The 23,342-nt window shown below is 37.7% G+C and overlaps 2 protein-coding genes and 2 pseudogenes across 4 annotated transcripts; all 4 read right to left on the bottom strand.

The window, feature by feature from the left end:
* Window positions 1–1,741: 1,741 nt before the first annotated feature.
* LOC147520402 (kinesin-like protein KIN-12B) lies at window positions 1,742–8,353 on the bottom strand (annotated as a pseudogene). Its single transcript, XR_015213162.1, has 12 exons — window positions 8,349–8,353; window positions 7,728–8,169; window positions 7,497–7,634; window positions 7,316–7,398; window positions 7,086–7,212; window positions 6,930–6,989; window positions 6,792–6,845; window positions 6,607–6,699; window positions 6,215–6,310; window positions 5,896–6,041; window positions 3,152–3,870; window positions 1,742–2,103 (listed from the first exon to the last, which is right to left on the bottom strand). The product of XR_015213162.1 is annotated as a kinesin-like protein KIN-12B (transcript).
* Window positions 1,961–3,408, bottom strand: LOC147520403 (small ribosomal subunit protein uS10y pseudogene; annotated as a pseudogene).
* Window positions 8,354–8,429: 76 nt separating the features above from the next.
* LOC147520404 (uncharacterized) lies at window positions 8,430–14,099 on the bottom strand. Of its 2 annotated transcripts, none has more exons than XM_086591930.1 (5): window positions 13,912–14,099; window positions 12,555–13,779; window positions 11,359–11,598; window positions 10,199–10,342; window positions 8,430–8,859 (listed from the first exon to the last, which is right to left on the bottom strand). In XM_086591930.1, the coding sequence occupies exons 2-5, from the start codon at window positions 13,776–13,778 to the stop codon at window positions 8,719–8,721; spliced, it is 1,749 nt and encodes a 582-aa protein (XP_086448056.1). In that variant the 5' UTR covers window position 13,779; window positions 13,912–14,099; the 3' UTR covers window positions 8,430–8,718. The 2 variants fall into 2 exon arrangements, with proteins under 2 accessions (XP_086448056.1, XP_086448055.1); XM_086591929.1 differs by having other exon boundaries at window positions 10,199–10,351; window positions 13,912–14,098.
* Window positions 14,100–15,043: 944 nt separating this feature from the next.
* Window positions 15,044–19,914, bottom strand: LOC147520405 (uncharacterized). Its single transcript, XM_086594276.1, has 8 exons — window positions 19,861–19,914; window positions 19,170–19,382; window positions 18,733–18,809; window positions 17,664–18,644; window positions 16,742–17,274; window positions 16,001–16,136; window positions 15,550–15,949; window positions 15,044–15,112 (listed from the first exon to the last, which is right to left on the bottom strand). The coding sequence occupies exons 1-8, from the start codon at window positions 19,912–19,914 to the stop codon at window positions 15,044–15,046; spliced, it is 2,463 nt and encodes an 820-aa protein (XP_086450402.1).
* Window positions 19,915–23,342: the final 3,428 nt, after the last annotated feature.

Here is a 23,342-nt window from a genome sequence, read left to right on the forward strand (position 1 = left end):
CTGGGGTGAGCCGGTGAGCCGCCCCAACCCCAGACTGCCTCGACACCCCTGATCCTAAACATCCCACCCCCCCAGCCCGCGATGCCTTGACGCACCTGCGGCGCGACCCCCGACGCTCCACAAGCTCATAGAAAATGTTGCTTTGTTGGCCCATAAACCTGTAGAGAAATAGGCCAAAGACCCAGCAGCTAATGTTGACTTTGTTGGGAGAGAGAGTTTTGAATGTTGATTGTTCCATCAAATTAGATGAACTAGGTTGGAAAAAGGTTGGATCCGCCATGACATAAGATGGGAGGAAGAGTTGTAGACACTGCTGTGTATTGTTATATAGATAGCCAAACATTCCACATTAATACTGATGGTTTCATTCTCAATACTGATGGTTCGGTCAGCAAGGATATAGGGGGTGGATTTGGTGGCATCATACCAGATCATTTTGGGTCCGCGATCGTGGTCTATACGGGTGGTGACCAGAACATGTCAGTGCTTCACCAGGGGCTTAATGCTATTCCTAGGGGTGTCTATTCTATAAATTGGGATGTAGTTTTCATGGGCCGATTTTCCGTTGTCTGCATCAGATTTGGATATAATTCTAAAATCCGATCCGAAAATTCCAATTTATTCCGAAAATATAGATAGCTCTCTCACTATCCACTTTGATTAGATCTCTCCCTTATTCATTTTCTAGTTTTTACTTCCAAAAACATAACCTAAACCATTCGCTACTTCCCCAATCACAATGAATTAGACCACTTATTGTCATTACAATCGTCTGCCATAACAAACAACAATGATATGAAAAAAAATGTCATTGAAAATCATACAATGACTTCCGCACAATCCAAAAGCCAAATTCCAATAGATAAATATTATGTAAAGGAGTCCAAGACCGAATCCATTATTTATCGCAGACACTTCACGCTTCAATTTCCAGGAAAAAGATTGAAACATTACAAATACCTGACCTCAACATAATGCAATGCTTGCTTTTGTATTTCTTTTTCTCGCTTTTTCTTGGATCATTTATTTGAATGAAAATGAGTTTTCTCAAGAAACAAGTGTTACATGGTTTTCTCTCCTACAATGAACATTGGTATGATATTCCAAAAATAATTGAAAATAAAGTGATCTTTGAAAATTTACCAAGTATTCCGAAATTTCCGAGTTATTCCGAAATTTCCAAAAGTTCCGAAATTAGAAATATATTTTGAATCCGAAAAAATATTGGATCGGATTTGGCTAGCATATTAGGTTCCGAAAAAAATTTGGAAAAATTCCGAAGGAGGTTAATCCGATCCAATCCGAAGTCACCCCTAGCTATTCCACATGTGATGGGATGAGTGGTTGTCTGCAGATGCATACCAAGAGGATAGCTATACACTTTGACTCCCTTATGGCTGTTAATCTCATTAACAGAAGGGTTGAAGCACCTTGGAGTTCAACTTACTAGGAGGACATATACAATCTTTATGTATTAGGTTTCTATTGATTTTGTTAATGTATTCAGGGAGTGTAATTTTGTAGCAGACAACATGTTTACTATGTCCCTCCTCTAGATAATAAACTCACTACTATTGTAAGGGAGGATGTTACAGGGAAAGTGTACTTGAGATTCTCATTTTAATACAGGTAAGGGCCTGCCTAACCCTAGCTCAATATTCAAAAAAAAAAAAACATTAGACATTAAGCACCATCAAGCACAAAACCAAGTTAAACAATCAAATTACTCCAACAGTTTCAATTTTCTTTCTGGGTATGGACTAATCCAATTTAATTAAAGAAACAAAGCAGGCTCCAGACCTCCAGTGCATTCTGGGAAAAAGAAATTATACCACAGATGAGTCATTAAATAGATAACCAACTAATTGATAAAAGCATCCTAACCAACAAATAGATAACCAACTAACCAACCAGATTGTTACCCTTGTCAAAACTGGTAACAATCTGGTTGACAAATCATTCAAGGATCAGCTATGGTAACCTCAACCTCAACGCCTGGTTCAATCTGGATGGAAGTGATCTGTTTCACAACTTCGGACAAACTCAGAAGATCAATAACCCTCTTGTGGACACGCATCTCAAACCGATCAAAGGTATTTGTACCTATAAATGACAAGAATAATGGGTACGCATCAGAAGAAAGGACGAGTACAAAAGGGAGCGTAATTATAAACATGCATTGCCTTACAGAATATATCCAAGTAAGGCAGTATTTAGAGACATCTCATGCAAGCACAAAAATGTCAAAAAAATTCGATAACGTTCTAAAAGAATATATCCAAGTAGCCATTCATCAGTAGTATAGAACAAGGTTCAAAATATCAACGATATATCTGATATATCGCCGATATATATCGGTATTTTAGTACACCGATATTGATATTTCCGACATATATCCACCGAATATAGTACCCTTTTTTTCCGATATATATCGGAATTTCCGATATAAAAATTTATATCACCGATATAATCGATATATCCGATATATATCGTTTGACTTTTTGACCATTTTTTAATATAAATCCGATATTTCTAATATATTTCCGATATTTCCGAGATTATATGTCCGATATATTCGATATTTCCGATATTTTAAATAATTTGGAATGGTCAACAAAAAAATGGATATATCCGATATATCCGATATATATCGGTTTTTGGGTACACCGATATATTGATCGATATCGATATTTTGAACCTTGGTATAGAAGACGAATAAAATTCAGAGTAAGATGCATTGCATCTCCTTTTTTCTTTGAAGGAAGAACCCTTCTCCATATTCCATATTATAAACAAAAAAACGACGCCCGTGGAATAACTCCACCTTCCAGTCTACCTATTATTCTATCACCCTCTTAGCAAACAATATTCATAGCTCGCTCACAATCACATTTTAAGCGCAGAAACATGACATAACTAAAATAAAAATCAGAAGCAGTTGCAAATAAGATGTTAACAATAATGTGTGTTGCATGATAAACAGACAAGCAAAGTATATCTAATATCTCAAACAGTTTAACATATGAGGCACTGTTTGAAAAACTACATTGTCCCTACTACATCTAAAGCTAAATTATGAATATCTTTTCAACAGACCATAGACAGGAAACAGCCATTCTTAACAAAAAGGAGTGACATAATACAAACATACCTTCTCCACATGGAGCTTTCCTGATAGTAATTTTCAGAATTTTGGTGGGCATTCTTACTGGTCCCTTCACCTTCAGGGTTCTGGTCTTCGCTCGGTAAAAAAAAAATATTACAATAACTTTACAAAATCAACACACACTGTTTACCTTTCTCGAGATTCTTGACATTCTTGGAGGAAAGAGTAATCCTAATACGATGTACATCAGGTTCTTGCTCCTCGTAACCCTGCTTTGCAGGCTTCTGCATACTCATTGCCATGCCATATTTTCATTGTGTTAAATAAAAAGAATAACATACGGTCTTAGTGTATATTGACCTAAATAGGTTCAGGGGTCAAACACAATGGAACTATGCGATTTGAAAATGGAACATTACAGTAATGAGTTAAATCTGATGTTGCTAAACTAACTATATAAATGATTGAAGATGAAACTGAAATTGAGATTTGCATAGATTACTTACATTGTCTCAGTAGAAGGTTTGACTGAAAAGAGTTGCAGAGAGAAACCATAGATTGCAAAAATCGGCGCGAGAATGAAGAAAAAAACCGTTAACTGAGAGAGCTAAAAGAGTCAAATATTTAAACGGATCTTAGTTCTGCTTAGTTAACAAACCCGAAAAGTTTCTATGCAAGACCATAGTCTTGAATCTTGATAAGTAAGTTAAATAGATTGTTGACCAAATTGCGTTTCATCCATTCGAGGATTTCTGATCGATTTCCTGAAAGTAGATCAAAGTGCTGCCATTTTCCATAGATTACACTTGCGTAATTGCATAAACCATACATCTAAACAAGACAACCGAAAAATATATACAAACTTACAATAAACTTCGCAATTACAGTCTTGGCAGTAAAATGGAAAACTATTACAAGGTAAAAACTTCACTGCTTTATGCACATGCTTCAAACAGTAGACGAGTAGAGACGGGGCAATGAAAAACAACATGTTCAAATTGGCTCATGGTACCCACTGAAATGAGGTTCACACTAACATTCCCAAATGATGTGTTACTAAATCACATATCTGACATAGTGACATTCATGATATCCATTCAGTGTCCTTAACACACGCAACAGCACATAGGATCAAGGCTACGGTATGGCGTGGTCTCTAAAAGCCTCTGAAAATAAGATATCTTCAATCCAGAATTTTGAGCAATATCTGCTCGAAGTCTCGAACCCACCTTGAGCAGTGGGCTTCAATGCGATATGGCCCTCAACTTTATAAGTGTGTGTTCTACGTCAGAGTGGGCAATCAAGTGGCCCAACTCTCTCCGGTTTGCACTGTGAAAATCATGCATCCCAAAACAAACACGTTCCGCTTTCGTCTTTGGCATGGATGCTTACATCATAACTTTTGGGTCAAATTGCAAATGGCTATATGCTCTGTTTGGTTGGATGTACTTGCATGCAATTGCACCTATTTCCATGTAAGCAACGAAGTTTGACATTGAAGTGATGTGTAGCTTTCACTTTTTATTCTTTTTAATTATTAATTATGAAAATTGGAGTTCGCCATTTTCACTTTTCACTCGTAGGCAAGGAAGCCATAAACTCGTACAAGTCGTACTCCATGAAGTGATATCTCATTACTGTAGAAGACTAGCCATGCAGCCCGACCTGTGGTCGGGCCTGCTATTCTTAAACCCATTATGTGTAGGCCTGTTAATTTTCAGGCTTTTAATTAACTAGCATCCATGCAAAAAGTGAAGCACATAGTTCTCCAAATTGGTTTAAAATTTTAAATGCCCATGATTGGCTCAATATATATTATGAAACTCACAAGAACCAGTCTGTATCAATACCACATGACGCCTGCACACTACCGCAACATTGGTCATTTTTTCTCTCCAATGACTATTTCACAGAAGTGACGGGGTTTATTATGACCACAGTACTTTGGTCAAGTCTCAATATTAGGCAAGTGAATACACTCCAAAATAAAAGGGAATGAACCTTTGTGCATTTTCTTTAATTCTGCCCGTTATATGAACTCCACTTATACGAACTCCAGAAAAACTCCACCATGAAAAACAATGAATTGGAAGCTGATTTTTGGTGGAGATGTTCTCCCCACAATATAGATTATCCTTACAAAAAATCAACACATTTGAAAATGTCTAGACGTATCAAAATTTGTTTACAATGTTATAAAATTATCCAGCGGTACAGATTTTTCAAATTTCAAACAACTTTTGACAAGGATAAACATTTTCGTTTGGGCTGATTTTCTATAGGGAGATTCTCCATTATGAGAAGACTATCTTCACCAAAAATCAGCCTCAATTCATCATATAAATCCCCTTTTGGTGGCAGAGTTCATTTGGAGTTCATATAACAGGCTCGTTCTTTCATTGCACTTCTTTCTATAGGTTACACTCATGCATTTTTTGCTCTTCTTTCCAATCAGTTATGTTCACTGATTAGCTAAACTTATGCTAATACCATATAATAATTGTCTATGCAGATATCATGTTGAATAGTCTTTTATATTTTTTAAGATCGTAACACTTAAAGTTTAAACCAGCGTAACAATCATGAGAGATATTCATGTCTGCAAGCTCTCACCACATTAATCAGGCATTCTTAACTGGTTCTAAATCTATATCATCACATAACTAACTCCAGTACTCACATTTTTATTTTTCTTGATTGGTTTAGTTATCAGTTGTCACATTCATGCACCACATTTTCCAACTTAAAGTTTCGTTATAAAACAAAACACAATAGAAAAAAAATTATACCCGAGCTGGGAAAGAGAACGATTAATGTTCCCTGCTTCTTTCAGCCGCTCTCCTGCTGCACCAGTTAGCTTCTGTCTTTCTGATCCAGCAAGATCAACTAGATTTATTCTACTTATCCGCATGCTGCTTAAACCATCGGATGCACACTGTTGCATATACATTTACGTTAGACAATGCTCTATAGATCACTATCATTCGCAAGTTACACAACATTAAGTCCAATTGTATGACCATATTTGTAGTTCGATAACATATTTGTAGTTACTAATCGACATGCCTCTAAAGTAAAAGTGCTTCTAAATCAACCAACAAAAATTACCTTGCATCATGACTCGACAACACAAGTAAATACACTGTGTGATCGTGAACTCTCTGCATTTATACTTGTTGCACCAGTCTTCCTGTTTGAAAACCCCTGTAGCAATGTGCAACAGAATGGTAAACTGTTGTATTGCTAAGCAATTACTGAGATAAAAATCCTTTCAAATTAAGTTTTCAGCAAAAACATGGAGGCAAGAATGTGTAACAGAAAATCAAGAGTTTCAAGCAAAAAAATGAGGAAAATGAAGCAAAATGCCCTAACCGTGTACAAGTTAGAATTTTAAACAGGGATACGTCACAGTGAAATCTTTTACAAGCAAAAACCTACTATAAATCATCCTACTATTGCAGAACACAAATTTGATAGGAGCAAAAGATCAATTAAATTACCTTAATTAAAATTTGTGTCACATCCTCCATTGTACAAACTATCTCCTCGGTCAAATTCTCAACATATACACCAGATTTGACATCTTCTCGGATCTGGAACAATAAACAATGAAAACAAATAATTGGCCCACTATAAAAGCCTAGAAACATTGATACAAGTAGATACGCAAACAAACTATTCTTACCAGAAGGTTCCTTTGAGTTGGGTCCAATAAATCAGTGATTTGTTCATTGTAAATCTGTCAGAGATATGTTAGAAACTATAAAGTGGAAATGAAACCAAACTGTATGTACTAAACAAACAGAGTTTAATTAAAAGCTACCTCAAGAAAAGAGCAGCGGCATTGATACTTAAGTTGTTTGTCGATATGCTTAACTTCATCCTGGTGAAGGAAACAGAAAAGAGTAAGATTACCATTCAAGTATTCCACATATTTAACTTATGACACATTCCAAAACAAAGAAATACAGAATCTCACCTCATGTATACGTGCGAACAGCTGCTCAAAAACTCGGGGTGTTAAACCCTGTTGACTGGTAGCAAGACTTCCATCCAACAAGGCGATGGCCGGTCCCCACATGGTGTAAGTCTTTCCACTCCCCGATCTAAATAATCAAAAGAATGTAAGAAGTCTAGTACTAACTAACTCTTGTTAACATAAATAGTATGAAATGAAATTGAGGTCTCGTGTCAATTGAATTTTATACCTGGCCATAAGCAAATATGGAGCTGTTAAAACCAGCAAGGCAGTTTTCCACCAAAGGCACACCTACAAGCTGGAAGATTTCTTGCTGCAAGGAATAACAACGACATTAATCACAAATTAAAGAAAACCTTTCTCACAATCACAATCACAATAACAACAAAAAATGTTAGTAGTAAGTTTCACCTGCGATGAATCCGCATCAGCGACAGAATCAAACGTGAAAGTCTGATTAAGTATCGACAACGAATCACTCGAAACTTTCTGCACTATCATCTCTCCTTCCTCCTCATTCTTATTCAGAGGTCGCATTCGCACAATAACCTTAAATCACAACACAAGACTAAAATCAGTTCCCATCTACTTATAACAACCCAATTACTAGTAAATCTAACAAAATTCAATAAAATTTTATACCTTGACACCGGAATCAGAAGAGCCAGCAACAGAATGTTCAAGAACAGTCCCCATATTAAGCTTTCTTTTCAAAGGATTATTATTATTATTATTTGAAGATGGTGGTCTGGGTGGTAATAATGGGCTTTTACTAATCTTTCCACCAGACAAAGGGGGTTTCCCAATATCATGTAATGTATTGAAATCTGAAGATGGTGGTGGGGCATTTTCTTTAAAAGATTTCTGTTTTCTTGAAGAAGAAGAAGATGGGGATGGTGATAATTTGTGTTTTAAAGAATGAGGGTTTGGTGAACAAGTTTCAGTTTGTTCTCTTAAGATGAAGTTCGAGATGCAGACAAGAAACAAGGAGTGGAATATAGCCGTTGAGGAGAGAGAAAGAGAAAAAAGAGATGTGAAATTTGAAATTTTTGGTAACGGGCAAAGAAATGAGGAAGTGTTGTTCCTAACTCATTTTCCCATCTAGTGGGGGAAATACTAGTTAACCCAATCTAAAAAGCCATATCCAAGTCTAACTGGTTTATCCCTTGGAATTGAGACAGGTCCAATCGAGCTTTCTCTAGAGAAGAGTTTCATCAAGACAATTTAACATAGCTTGGCCGTCCATAAGACACACTTACGAACATCATTCACTTGATTTATATGTATGTTGGTCACCAAACTTGGCGTTCCTGATATCATGTGATGTTCAACCTTTTCCGGAAATTTTCCAATCCTCACAACGTGTCATTAAAGTACATCTTTACTTACAAATACAACGATTTGTAAAAAAAAAATCATGCAGCAAGCCCATTGAAGACAGGCATTCTAACTAGTTCAACAATGACGAGGGGGTGGGCACCTTATACATGTCTGATGCCACTCCGTCAGCCACAACTACCAACAATTTAAAAAATTATGTGAGCATGCATAAGTTCTAGAAACAAAAATAGAAGTTGAAACAGTACCATCACTGTCCTACCCAATTAAGTACTAAGAGTGTGTGCGCGCGTTATTAGATGGCTGTATAGGACCTTTGTCCCCTCTCATTCCGATTCTCGGTTACACCACGATATATTGGCTCCCTTGAGTACATGCTTTGCATGATTGGAATTGCTCTATTCATTGATTGGATACAAACAATCTGCTGCCAACCCTACAAAAAAGACAAAAAATCACAGTGAATTCCCCAAAGGAGGGCGTAGATTGAAAGCAAAATGGTAATGCCCATTCTCTTATAGTCTTATGCTTATTTGGTAAACAAAAGTAAAAGAAAAAGTGGAAAGCATATTTCAGTATTTCACAATTCTTTCTTTCTTTCTTTTTAAGAGGAAAAAATAAACGAAAAAGAAACCATGTGTGTGTGTGAGTTGTGGGTGTAGATAAAGAGAGATTGTTCTGATTCTCTAAGAAATAATAACTAGGATTCTCTCACTAAGAATTATATAACCTTATCTCTTTTCAACCTATTTTAGTGAAACTTATTATTCCTCCTTCAACCTTGTCTTCTAAAACCCACCTCCTTTAGTAACATTTAAAGGGAAACACCACTGAAACTACTCCAACCACCGGTGACCTTAGCATGCCCAATTAAAGTAGACGGCAACACCCTAAATAATCGCTATTACGTCAGTGTTCTAGTGGATATGGATTTAGCACAACCAATCCCAGACACAATCGCTGTGGAAGTTGAAAAGACTAGACACGAACTTTGGAAAGAGGAACACCTAAGTATTAGTGTGTTAATTAATCCATTAAATAATATTTATTAGGTTATCCAAGTATTTTTAGCTTTTTAATATATATTCTATGCATATTTTTTTGAGAAATTATGTGCAATATTTACAGTGTCAAGGATGAAATAAAACAAGTCCAATTATCTATAGGGAAATATGTATACACTAGAGTGATATCAGGTGACCCTTATCACACGATAATGGTGTAATTAAATTTTAATCAACCTTTACTAATCCAAAGACAAACTATTTTACAACGTCCCACATCATATTTGGTCCTATATATTAATATAAACTCATGTTATAAGTGGGACATATATAACTCTACAGGGATTTTTTTTGAAATCTATTATCTTACAAATTTAATGAAAATCTTAATTTAGTACATAAGCCCAAGTCGGGACCAGTAAAATCTGTCACAAGGTCTAAGGCTAAGGTAATAATTCCCTCTGCATCCAAAAAAAGTCCGCTTATAAAATGCAAGGAAGACCAGTGCAACTTAAGAACCTATGTCCTTTGAATGGACATATAGGGCCAACCAAGACTACATTTTGATCATGCCCCTATAACTAGGGGCGGTTATCATTTGGCCAAACCACCAAATGCACATTTTAGATTCAATGCAGCCTGCTTAGTGCTTTACTACATCAGGACTTCTTGAACACAGTCAATGCTAGCTGGACACGACGAATTAGGCCGCCATTATTCAGGCTTTTCAACAAAGATTAAAGAATAAAGACTATGTAAGGGGCAAAATACCTCGAGAACCAGAAAGAGTTCCATCACGGAGAAAGCACTGTCATCGATATTCACATCATAGTTTTGAGCTTTCTCAAACAAGCGCTGCAAGAATTCCGACGGACATGCGAGTTCTTTGGTACTGTCCCATGTAGTAAATGACTCCTTCACATCCTAATAAACAGCCTAATAATCAGACGCATTTAATAATAGGTGACAGCTAAAATACATGCATGATCATCAGCAAACCTTCTACTAAAACTAAAAAGGAACAAGAAATTATTAAAAGGCAACAGTAAACTAGCATTCATAGTTCTATATTCTCATGAGAGCTTGCTGGTAAAGATCCAAGAGATACACACAGATAGTTGTTGAAGAAGAGAGGGGAAAATTGTGGAAGCTGAGTCAATTAAATCCCAAGTAAGAATGGTGAGAAATGGTAGACAATTAAGGAAAATTTGGTGAGTCTAAGATTAATTTTATTGGGACAAATGTATCGGAAAACACAAGCGTATTTCCCTTGGCTGTCGGAAAAGTTGGCAACTCTATAAATAGTTTTCAGAGTTTACCAAGGACAAACATAAGACAACAACAATCTAATCGTGAAGTTAACACGATGTAGTATAGGAATTTCTGACAATTTAAGTGTATAAACAATAAAATAAAATAAAAAATGGAACATACTAGAGTGGGTTGTTTCCATGTAAATGTTAATTAGATAAGCATCTGAAAGATATTAAATGGAGGAACAAATTAGAGTACACTGGCAAACTGACAGAAAAAGAATTACCTTCGAACAAATTCAATATGGACAATATAATTAATACTTACGTTGGTAAGATTTATTAAGTTGTTGGTTGGTTCAAACTTGGGGTGGCAAAGACTCCCATGAACTTAACCAAGTAACCCAATTGGCACCAGGCACATATTAAGAACATTTGTTTCTGGATTTAAAATGATTTGAATTTGAAGCAAGACGTCCAAAGAGCAGTGTTCTACCACTAATTGTCTAGGAAATAGATGGGACCGACTAAGTACTTTTAAAAAATAGCAGAGCAGCTAGATGTTCACAAAAACCTCCAACACCACCAGAGGGCGTGCTCAATCCTCCAGCTTAATATAGCTACACATTCAATTATTTGCATAATTTAACCCCAACTGTAATGAAATGATGATGTTACCTCAATGAAGGCATGAGGACATGGACACTCCTGTTTCATTGACAATTTCAGAGTGCCTTCTGCAGCAGAGCGACCATCCCGTTTGCCAACAGCCTGGATGACATCCACTACAGTACGAAAATAACTCCTTGGAAATATAGATGTCATGCCTACATCAAGGATGATAAAACGAGGCCACTCCTTATCCACTCGGAAGAGGATATTTCTAGGACTAATGTCAGCACCAAGAAACTTGTTCCCCTGTAAAATATGTAGTTACTGACTTACTGTTAACGGCACAACCTCAAGACACACACACACAGAAATTGTAGCAATATAAAGACATGTTTATAATTAAGGTTTTATATCTTTCGTGTAAAATGCATCATCAATGTAAAGCTTCAAACTCAACTTGCAACATATACCTAGGAGGTTGTGATCAAGAAAGAGATACCTACTTTAGCACACTTTTTTATATCTTCCCCATCCAATGTAGTCCAAGTGTCCAACAACCAGATATTTTGGGATTATGCCAAAATATAGGGAGTAAATGTACTCGCATTCTCTCAATACAAGGCCACACAAACTATCTCGTTTCAGCTTAGCCTGCTACAGAGGCTACCTTCGTTGGCTCTTACATTGGTCACTCCTTATCCAAATTAATTCTCAAACGAACATTACATTCTGGTTCCCAAACCAAAGGTTTCATCCTAATTTACTCAAGTCCAAGATCTCTCTGGCAATAGTGTCATGAAATGAACAATAAGGTACTTCTTCAATAATTTTGTACAAGTTTTGATTCGGGACCCTCTCATACAAGTGTACGACACTGCTTTTTCCTTCTTGATAAAACAAGGGAAAGGCTATCATGCCGATTCTCAACAAGAGAAATCCCACCTTTACACTTTTCAAATGATGATGCAAAAACTTATATGCTAGTTAAAAAACATCTCACACATAAACTGATTTCTAATGTCCTTGAAATCTGGACACGTAGAATGCCCTAGTACTAGTTTCTAATGCTACAGTTTCTAGCAAAAATCCAGACCTAGACAGGGGGGTACTGACACAGATTGTGCAGCCCCAAAAGAGCATGTCACTGATGCACAGTGTAATAGGTGCAAAGCTAAAAAAAAATCACGGAATCGCTAGCTTTCACATAAGAAAATAAGATCCAGAATACAACTATTTCAAAGTAAAGCACACAAATATTTTACCGCAAACATCTTGAGCAGTACACGTGTCCCATCACCAACAATAGTATCCCTGTCCTTAAAACTTGGTTCCAGATTGCTGTTGCCCTGAATATAGCGTGCAAGACTTTCCCCTTCCTCAAAAGTCTCCACCAAGACATCAGGATGCACAAGAGGGTATAGAGGTTCTGGGGAAGCCAAACCCTTACAGATGTCGAACCTATGATAGAAATGGCTCATAAGCACAGCTTTCCTGGAGAGATCAACTTGAGACTCCATGAAAACTGCAAACTGTTGTAAAGTTTCATCAAACCTCGACCACTTAAATTTAGTATTAGGGAATATTGACCTCAAAATTTTAGCGAAAAACCGAACTATCGATAAATCCCTCTCAAGTGATTCACTAACACCAGGATGCCTAATTTTTACAGCAACCACATGGTTCTTTTTTTCTTTGCCTGGATTATCGCATCTTAGAGTAGCTCGATGCACTTGGGTAAGATGTCCAGATCCTACAGGTGCCTCTTCGAAATCAACAAAAATGTCAAGAAGGTTGCGCCCAAATGCCTTCTCAACAGTTTGTTTAGTGTAGTCAAAACTATGCTCTAGCGCTGTTATAGTTAGTAGCTTTGAGAGCTCATTGCATAGATCAGCAGGGAAGAGATCCCGTCTAGTAGATGCCCACTGACCCCATTTAATGAATGCAGGCCCTGCTTTCTCCAAAGCAACATAGACAAAGTGAAGCCATGTTTTCCTATACTGAGAACCAAAATAGTTTGCAAACAGCGGCATTGCTATCACTGGCGTAAACAGAATGGAGAGGTAGATAGCTCTAGCAACCATTTTAAGAGCTTCTAAGACTGAAGACAGCATGGACAAAAAGTAGGAATCCTTTCCGAATAATGATGCAAGCTTGTAGTCCCCTATAGGATGAAAACTTGGGAGGGCACCTCCTACTCCCATCAATTTCCAGCCTAGACCTCCGCTAAACATGAGCGTGTAAGCCCACAAGGCAGCTGTAGACCTCAAGAAGGGGTACAGATAGACAATATCGGAAACTTTTCCGGCTTCAAAACCTCCTGCTGCTGCCTCCATAAGAGAGCGCCTCTGTATCTTCCAAGGAGACTGAGAAGGATGTTTCTTCGTCATCAAACAAGCATGATTATTGCGTCTGAGGAGATGAGAAGAAAAATTCCCACTTGATGCTGCCTTATTACGCAACATCAGTAAAGGTCTAAACAAAGACATTCTGCAAAGGGACGATTTTTATCATCAACGAAATATTTTAAACGAAAAGGATGAATAATTTGAGTATAAAGACAGGACAAAAAAAAAAAAAAAAAAAAAAAATTGTAGTCGAGAAAATCAAATTTAAGTTTACCTTAAAAGAGAAATTTGTTGCCTCGTCACTCTCTCGTCCTCCTTTTAATTAGTAAGGAGTTCCACAAAATTGTTCGTAGAATTTGATCGAGGCAAGTTCAAGTAAGGTTTCGGTTTTCAAGTAGAATTTTTAATTAGTAAGGTTTTCGGTTTTTATTTTTAATTTTTGGATGTCGAGTATTCTTTTTTTTTTTTGGTAATTTGGCATTTTTATTATTTATACAGTGCGATAGGTACAGGTTGCAGTTACATTTCTGAAAAGTAAAACATTTATGGGGTATTTAGATTTTGGGCCACTTTTATAATGCAGTTGCAGTTGGACACTAATTGATCGTTTATTAGCCTTTGGGCTAAAATTAACGGTTGACTTTGTGTTGACTGTGATTTAATCGTTGGTCTCAAAAAGAGTTTTTGTATAATGACTAAAACACCCTCGCACACGTGAGTTTTTAAAGTGAACAAATAATGATCAAATCCAACGGTCTAAATTAAATTTACATAGATCTATGTAACTAAACAAGGGCCACCGATTGTGCTCTCATCATCTTCTCCGAACATCTTTCTCCACCATCAAAATTACCACCATCATCCCAACAAAACCATTCGGTTTTGCTCTCCACTCAAAACCCAACAACATTAATTAATCAAATAACTCCAATTATCAAACCAAAAATTAGCCCTTAAAGTGAGGTGTTCTGATGGTCGTATCGACAAATATTTAGCCCTTAATTCATCTTGTACTCTTGTACATCTGTCTCATGGTTTCTCATACTCCCTTCGTAACTTGCTTTGTCTCTCTAAAGTCTGCCAATCTGTGTTGAGTGGCACAGTTTCTAATTAAGGTGGTATGATTTGTGTACTGCTTCAAATGTCACAATCAGTCCTATTTCTTTTGCTATCCATTTTTCTGTGGGGTTAGCATAGGCTTTTGTTCCACATTGTAAGTTTCTTTCTGGTCATCAACGTATTGTCATTGCATTGTCGTTTTTGTTAGTGATTTTTTTGTTGCTTTTCTATGCAAGAGCATGGAAAATTTTAGTAGTAGTTTCAGTTCATTAGTTTCTGTTTTTATTGGGCCTTAATTAGAGATGTGTACTTGAGGTTCACTCAGAAGGGGAAGGTATTTGTATGTTTCACTTCTGACTAGGAAGCGGAAGAGAACCAGGTTGGGAAATAGCTAGTCTTTGCAGAGGAGAAATTTCCTGCTGTAGAAACGAGCAAAGGAAAGCTTCTTAAAATGATGGAAGCGGGAGAAAAATGTTTGAGAATGCGAAGAAAGAAACCCGGTGTTAATGTTGGCGGGTGTGTGGTTGCCATCACTAGCTTGGTGTTGACTGACTTTTACAAATGGAAATAAAAGTTGTGTTTTTTAGTAGAGTGTTAGGATTTTTTATCGGGATAGATTACGACACGTGTTACAAATAAATGTTCGGGATCAATAGTCATGGTGGCCATTGATTTGAACAGAACATTGATCTTAGCCGTTTATTTCAATCCGCGAAGGGAATACACGTGCAAGGGTAAATTCTTTTTAGAAATTTATAGCATTTTTATTATTTTTGGCCCAAAGGCTAATAAACGATCAATTGGTGACCAACTGCAAATTATGCATTATAAAAGTGGCCAAAAAGCTAAATACCCCAACATTTATACAATCTGGTGGTGTAGAGAACCGTAAAGAAAGTTCTCTCATATCTAAATTGGACAGACTTGCAGGCAGATTTGAACGAACAACTTCTAGATTACCCCACCAAGTTGAATCCCTTGCTTGTTGTGATGCGAGTTTTGCTATAGCGTCTGCAACAAAATTACACTCCCTATACATCCATTTCAAGATATAAGTTGGATTCAAATTGAACAACTCTTTGATATCACCAATGACAGCTCGGAGCTCCCATAGCACTTCGGAGCATTGAGAAGTAATGCACTGGTATATATACTTGGAATCAGTCTCAAAAATCACATTTGTAAGTCCCAATCTCTGCGACAATTGCATACTAGTGCGAAGTGCAATAATTTTAGCTTGCAAAGTTGATCCTCTGCGCATAGGAAAAGCAAATCCCAAAGAAGAACTTACCAAAGGACATCACGCAAAAACTCCTCCAAAGACCGGCAGTCCCGGATTACCCAGAGACGAACCATCGACATTGAACTTTAAGTAGTCGAAAGGTGGGGACATCCAATAAAGAGGAATTGTTCTTTTATCAGCCCGAATGGAGTTGGAAGCTACATTAAGATGGAGTAGATGTAGTTCCTATGCAAACTTTTGACTCAGTCGAATGACAAATGAGGATTAGGCCTGCCATGTACTGCTTGAAATCGGAATTTATTGCGTTCAAGCCACAACTGCCACATCGTGGTGGCAAAAAGTATCAATAGGTAGGTGGAATCAATGTATTGAACAAGGACTTTGAGAACATCTGCCATCCAAGAATGGAAATTGACCTGCGATGCTTGATTAACAGTATGACCGAAATTAAGACCAAACCATACCGCACGAGCAAAAGAGCAATCGACAAAAAGATGCATAGCTGCTTCATCTTTATCAGTGCAAACATAACAATATGGATCAACAATGAATGATTTTGCCGCTAGTAAATCAGCCGTGGGAATTACACCTTATGCGCCTTGCCATAGAAAAAATCGAATCTTGTAAGGCACCTTTAATGACCAAATTCGCTTATACAAAGTTGCTGGAATGTCCTCTATCGGTTGAATAAATTCCATCACTTTTGTCTAGGCACTCTTGACGGTGTAAGTTCCATGCTTATCAGGTGCCCGGTATTGAGAATCCTAATGAGGAGAGCAACTCAAAGGCATAGATAAAATACAATCAACATAAGAAGGGGGCCAATATGATAGAACAAGATCATGCCTCCATTGCCGATGTACTGGGTCTATAAAATCAGAGACTTTGTTGAGTACGCATCCATCTGGTTGTGGTAGTAAAGGAAGAGGTGCAGGGGTATCTGGAACCCAAGAGTCAAGCCAGGCCCTTACAGAAATGCCATTGCCAATATGCCAGTGTAGACCAAAAGCTAGGAGATGCTTCAATTTGTACAGTGACTTCCAAACCAGAGATGCACTTCTAGGACATTTGGATCTCATGAAGTTGTCATTTGGGAAATACTTAGCCTTCATATACTTAGCCCATAAAGAAGTAGGGTTTAATAAAGACCAGGCCTGTTTACCCAATAAAGCAACATTTTGCACCTCTAGATCTTTGATTCCTAATCCTCCTTGTGTCAATGGTTTACAAGCTAACTCCCAAGCAAAATAATGTAATTTGTGTTGACCCTTTTCATGTCCCCAGAAAAACGATTTACGATATTGATCTAAGGTCTCAATCAACTTGATTGGTAATCTGAGACATGACATAATATAAGTAGGTAGTGTAGAAAGTACTGAATTAACAAGAGTCAGCCTACCTCCTTTTGATAAAATATAAGATTTCCAACCAGCTAATCTTTGTTGAAATCTTTGAATGAGAGGAGAGTACTGATCCATGGATGCTCGACCAAGTATAGAAGGAACTCCTAGATAATTTGGGAAGTGAGTCGTGCAAGGAACTTTATAAATAGCATGAAGCACATAAGAGAGAAACTTGTAGGCAGATGCTTGCTATGAATCAGCTGGGACTTTGCTGTATTGATACTTTGGCCAGATGCCGCACAATAAACCTCAATAGCCTTTTAGATTGTATGTGCTTCAAGTATGTCCGCTTTGGCAAAAATCAGTAAGTCATCCGCATACATAAGATGGGTTAAAGACGAACAATTATTAGCCAACTTTAGCCCTTTTAGCTGATTGGTGGCTTGGAGATGATGGAACTGTAAAGATAGTACTTCGGCACACAGAATAAACAAATATGGCGATAAAGGATCACCCTGTCGTACTCCACAAGAAGCTTTGAAAAATCCTGAAAGAGAGCCATTTACCAAAACCGAGTTTGTTGGGCTAGTGATACAGAACATGATTTTCTGAATCCACTGATCAGCAAAACCCAATTTCTTTAGTACTGCTTCAATGAAAGACCACTCAAGTTTATCATAGGCTTTTCTCATGTCGAACTTAAGAGCATAGAAATTATGCTTCTTATTTTTCTTTCCTCGAATCTGGTGAAAAGCTTCATGAGCTAGTAAAACATTATCATGTATCAATCTTCCAGGAAGAAATGCACTCTGATTTGGGCTAATAATGGAGGTCATAATGGATCTCATTCGATTCACCATAATTTTGGAAATGATCCTGTAAGTGACATTTGTCAAACTAATTGGTCGAAAGTGTTCAGCTTTTGTAGGTTGACCAATTTTAGGAATAAGGACCAGAAATATGTGATTGATTTCTTTGCCGAAAGTACCATGCTGAAAAAAGTATTTTACCATCTGTATGACTTCTGTACCCACTTCGCTCCAAAATCTTTTATAGAAAATGACCTGAAAACCATCTGGACCTGGAGATTTATAAGAGCCAATACCCTTCAATGCTACCAAAATCTCCTCATCAGTAACAGGCCAAAGTAAATCTTCATTTTCAGATGGTGAAACTCTCTCATGAATTAATTCTAACAAATCATGATTAATAACAGGTTGAGACGTAGATAGAATGCCTTGAAAATATTGCTCAAAATGATGCAAAATTTTATCCTGGCTAGTTAAAATGGTTCCATAATCATCCAAAATTCTATGGATATGGGTTCTATGTCGTCTTTTAACTACAGAAGTATGAAAATATCTGGTATTTAATTCATGAAAGAGCAGCTTATCAACTATAGCTTTCTGACCCCAAGTGCATATGTACCCTCTTTAATAAAAGATTATACCTTTGTAGCAATTCCTTTTCTTGTTCCTCGATATCTTCATATGTATTTGAAGAACCAATATACCGATGTTGGACCGACTGAATTTTCTAAAGTTGACCTTTAATGTCTGCTAGTTGGTGATGAATGTTCCCAAAATGAGTACGATTCCAACGAGATAAGTTCTTCCGGCATAATGCAAGATGTCGAGAAAGCACGAATGAGGCTGAACCGTGATAACCTGAATTCATGGAGTTGTGGATAACAGATTAGCATGTTGGATCTGTAAGCCACATCACTTCAAAGCGAAAAGGTCTTTAACATCTTCTTTGTTCTGGTGCACAATCTAACAAAAGTATCTTATGATCGAAATAAACTGTAGGAATATGGTGTAGTTGTGCATTCGGAAAAAGAACCCACCAAAGAGAGTTACATAAAGCTCGATCAAGTCTCTTGTGTACTCTTCCAAGACCTTGTTGTTGATTGCACCATGTAAAAGAGGAGCCAATGAAACCCAAATCCAGCAAACGGCATTGATGAATCAACTCATTAAAAGCTCGAATCTGATATAAAGATACAGCATATGGGCCACCTCTTTTTTCATCAAAACTTGCTATATCATTAAAGTCTCCTATACAAATCCATGGTTTATCAACAACAGGCAGCAATTTCCACTGCATTTTACGAATTATCGATGTGATACACTTAAAATAAATTTTTATATTATTATTTGTTAGACCCTTGTTAGACCCGTCAATACTCGAGATGATTGTCAAACCCCTTTTTAACATCCCCGCACAAACCTGAGGTGGTACAACTATCCTGCTACCACCGTCCACACCCTACTAGTCCACCACTGCCCACGCTTTACCCCCAGTTCCCACACTACGCCATCATCCACACTCCATAAGCCCACACACTACTCCACACCCCAAATAGCTAAGAGGCCCAACAACATCCAAATAAGCCCATTTTGCCAAGATCTGAAATGGGTCCAAACCGACCCATTTCTCCATTTTCTTCACCCATCTCTCCACTCACCACCAGATATGACTAATTCACCACCACCAACAACAAACAGAGTTCTGAACCAATCGATCCCCAACCAAACCCATCTCCCCCACCTGTACGTAGTCCTGCCATTAACATTACCAGCTCCACCACAGATTCACAACTCACACCCACCAATACCTCATCAGCCACCATCGATACTACCTCATTGGATAACACAACTACAATCAACACAACTACATCCAACACAACTACCACTAACACAAACAACTCAATATCACTATCTCCCAACACTCTAATTAATTACTTCTCTTCACCGTCAAACGCCATGTGTCCTTCCAACCCAATACCACCACCGAGCCCGACCACAGGACCACTGCCAAATACCACCCACCGCTTAGTCAGGAAACAAATACAACTCCATCACACTTCACTACTCTGTCTAGCTAGTAAGAGAACCATTGGACCAAAACCCACAACGTCCCAATCAAAGAAACAAAGAACACGTACTAACTCTAACTAGGGATGCATCCATCAACCAGCCGCTCCACACACTACAATCCCCGACAATATTCAACAACCCAATCAATCATTATAATATCTTAGACCACCATAACTTTGACCCACAATCCCTCCTCGGGTTCATCCACGAACCTTTCATGATACGATATCTCACTGAGTGGATATCAGCCTAGCATGGAAAGCACCAGTGAGACTGACAATTGAGGAACTCCCTCAAGGCAACCAAAGCCTAGGTACACCTCTCAAAGTTCCCCACAGACGGCGCCATTTGTCGCACCCATATACCACGACCTCTAACTTTACTAATCTCCAAGCTCTATTTTTTATCAGCTGCACCAATTAGGTTGCCTACGTACCCATTTCGGGATCAAGCCGCCATAGTTCACACCCACTCTCTCTCTTTTCTCCCGAGTTGCCTCCTTTCTCCCCCCTCCCCTCTTCTTTCTCTCATCACTTCTCTTTAATATCTCCTCCTTAGGTTTATCCTCATGGGGTATAGTATGGTCTTGGGCCTATTTTCTGGGGCCCATACATACTATGGTCCATCTATGAAAACGACTATTACATTGTGAAAGAAATAATTTCTTTGGATTTGTCGTCAATAATATGTATGTTTTTTTATGCTGCAACACTATTGGAGAGGTTTCAGGTTGGCTTTATAAACATTAGATTTGTTGTTTGTTTAGCTGCCGCTCTGAAAGGTGAATGAAAATTCAAGTCCAATATACCATTAGACAATTATAGTTGTAAATTGGACAGTTCAATTTGCAAAAAGTTTGAAATGATTCTTCTTACAGCGCAACGAAAGAAAAAAATACATCCAACATGATGAAGCATAATTTATGTCATTAAAATTCCCTGCTTCTTCCAGAACTTATGGAACTATTTGTCTATTTCAGTGCCTTTGATCATGCATGTCCATGCACGCTTCCCATTGTATGATTTGTGTAATGATGCAGGACCACCACGTCTGTGATGCATGTGATGCCATGAAGTATGACCGTGCTTCTCAAGATTTGGTCTGCAAATTGATGAATGACCATGGTGACTTTTAGTAACTTTGCTTGTCCAGGGATGATGTTGATGAACTTGTGGTCTGCTTAACAAATGAGTTAGTGCAGTCATCTTGTTAGATTGGGCAGTAATGATGCCAAATATTGAATGGTTTCAAGACAAAACAATTTCATAACCATCGTAATATGATTCCCATCCCCTCTGCCACTACCTCCCATACCATGCCACCTCCAAATATTCCCCCACTTCTAGCCTCATTGTAAATGTTGTTATAAGTTGTGGACTATGAACAATCACTAGGGGTATGAACAATGATTGTTCATAGTCGATCCACTAGGAGTATGATCAATGATTGTTCCTAGTCGATCCACTAGGGGTATGAACAATGATTGTTCAGTGTGAACAATCATTGTTCATAGTCCAATAGGTATGAACAATTATTGTTCAATGAGAACATTGATTGTTCATAATCCACTAGGGGTATGAACAATTATTGTTCAGTGAGAACAATGATTGTTTATAGTCCAATAGGTATAGGTATGAATAATGATTGTTCATAGTCGATCCACTAGGGGTATGAACAATATGATTGTTCAGTGTGAACAATCATTGTTCATAGTCCAATAGGTATAAGTATGAACAATGATTGTTCATAGTCAATCTACTAGGGGTATGAACAATGATTGTTCAATATGAACAATGATTGTTCATAGTCTACTAGGGCCTAGGGGTATGAACAATTATTGTTTAGTGTGAACAATGATTGTTCATGTTCATAGTCCAATAGGTATAGGTATGAACAATGATTGTTCATGTTCATAGTCCAATAGGTATAGGTATGAACAATGATTGTTCATAGTCCATTAGGAGTATGAACAATCATTGTTCAGTATGAACTATGATTGCTCATAGTGCAATAGGTATGAACAATCATTGTTCATAGTCCACGAGGGGTATGAACAATGATTGTTCATAGTCCACGAGGTATGAACAATGATTGTTTACAGTCCACTACGGGTATGAAACAATGAGTGTTCACTGTGAACAATCATTGTTCATAGTCCAAATAGATAGTGAGCATATTACCAGGTTTTTAGAAATGTATATAGTTCAAATTGAAGTAAACAATGTGTACGTATTCTTTTTTCTTCTCGCCTTAAGCGAGGAAACACCACTAACTTCCTCCTCTAAACATTTGCTCACACTATAAGATCATCTTTACAACTGTAAAAAAAGCATCCACTCAAATATAGAATTTTGGTTCCCCAGAAGCTGTGATGGTTGTGCTTGCAAATTGCAAATACGGCTCCGGCGAGTGATCGATATAATAACGAAAAATCAACAAAAATTCTCAATTTTAGGAATTAATTGAATTCCTAGTGGTTAGCACAGCCACGTGTGGGGGTTTATTTGAATACTTTAGAATGATTAGGGCATCACTAATGGGGCCTGGATACGGGCCTTTATCTCCAAATTTAACGGACTTTAGCAAAAAACCGTTTCCAATGCAGCCCCTAAATGGGCCTCCAATTTAACCATCCTGGATATTTGTCTTTATTTCTATAGATGTTTATAAAGAACCTGAAGCTCAAAACTTTGCACATGACTTCACTTAAGTCAGCACGTGACTTCACTTTTTGATTTTTCAGTCTTGTTTCACATGTTATAAAGGAGTAGTCATCTTCTCCGTTGGAACACCCATGATATAGAGTTTTAGCTCCTCCTTATTGCCCTCCAAAACGCTGACGTGGCCCTCCAAAATGCTGACGTGGCCCTGGGTTTTAAAGGCCTGCATTGGTGATGCCCTTAGTTGATTGCGCCTCAGTTTTTTTGGGGTTCTCAGTTTTTTGGGTTATGCACACGATTTTGGAGAGTTTCCAGTTTTTGGGGGTTTTGAAGAACAGACGAAGGATGGTGGGTGGTTAAGTTGGCTTTTTAAAGTTTTAGGGGTAGACTGGAGATTTCCTCTACCCGGTCCTTGTGGCTTATTATGAAAAAAAAAAGTGGTTCTGCCGGGTGATTATTTCGTCGATCGGTTTTGTCCTTGAAACTCACTCACTGAACTAGTTAACCCAATAAAAAAAGCC

Source organism: Coptis chinensis, chromosome 2 (genome assembly GCF_015680905.1).
Source record: "Coptis chinensis isolate HL-2020 chromosome 2, ASM1568090v1, whole genome shotgun sequence".
NCBI lineage: Eukaryota > Viridiplantae > Streptophyta > Magnoliopsida > Ranunculales > Ranunculaceae > Coptis > Coptis chinensis.

What these genes read in the sequence shown, in the direction of transcription:
- LOC147520404 (XM_086591929.1), bottom strand. Translation starts at nt 13,778, where the DNA reads ATGTCTTTGTTTAGACCTTTACTGATGTTGCGTAATAAGGCAGCATCA. An exon ending in GTCCTCATGCCTTCATTGAG is followed by an intron (nt 10,352 to 11,358) that starts GTAACATCATCA and finishes GCTGTTTATTAG; the next exon opens with GATGTGAAGGAGTCATTTAC. An exon ending in AACTCTTTCTGGTTCTCGAG is followed by an intron (nt 8,860 to 10,198) that starts GTATTTTGCCCC and finishes TCTTTTTTGTAG; the next exon opens with GGTTGGCAGCAGATTGTTTG.
- LOC147520405 (XM_086594276.1), bottom strand. Translation starts at nt 19,914, where the DNA reads ATGGTGGCTGATGAGGTATTGGTGGGTGTGAGTTGTGAATCTGTGGTG. An exon ending in TCGTCTTTAACCCATCTTAT is followed by an intron (nt 17,275 to 17,663) that starts GTATGCGGATGA and finishes GTCATGTCTCAG; the next exon opens with ATTACCAATCAAGTTGATTG. An exon ending in GCCCCCTTCTTATGTTGATT is followed by an intron (nt 16,137 to 16,741) that starts GTATTTTATCTA and finishes ATCTTAATGTAG; the next exon opens with CTTCCAACTCCATTCGGGCT.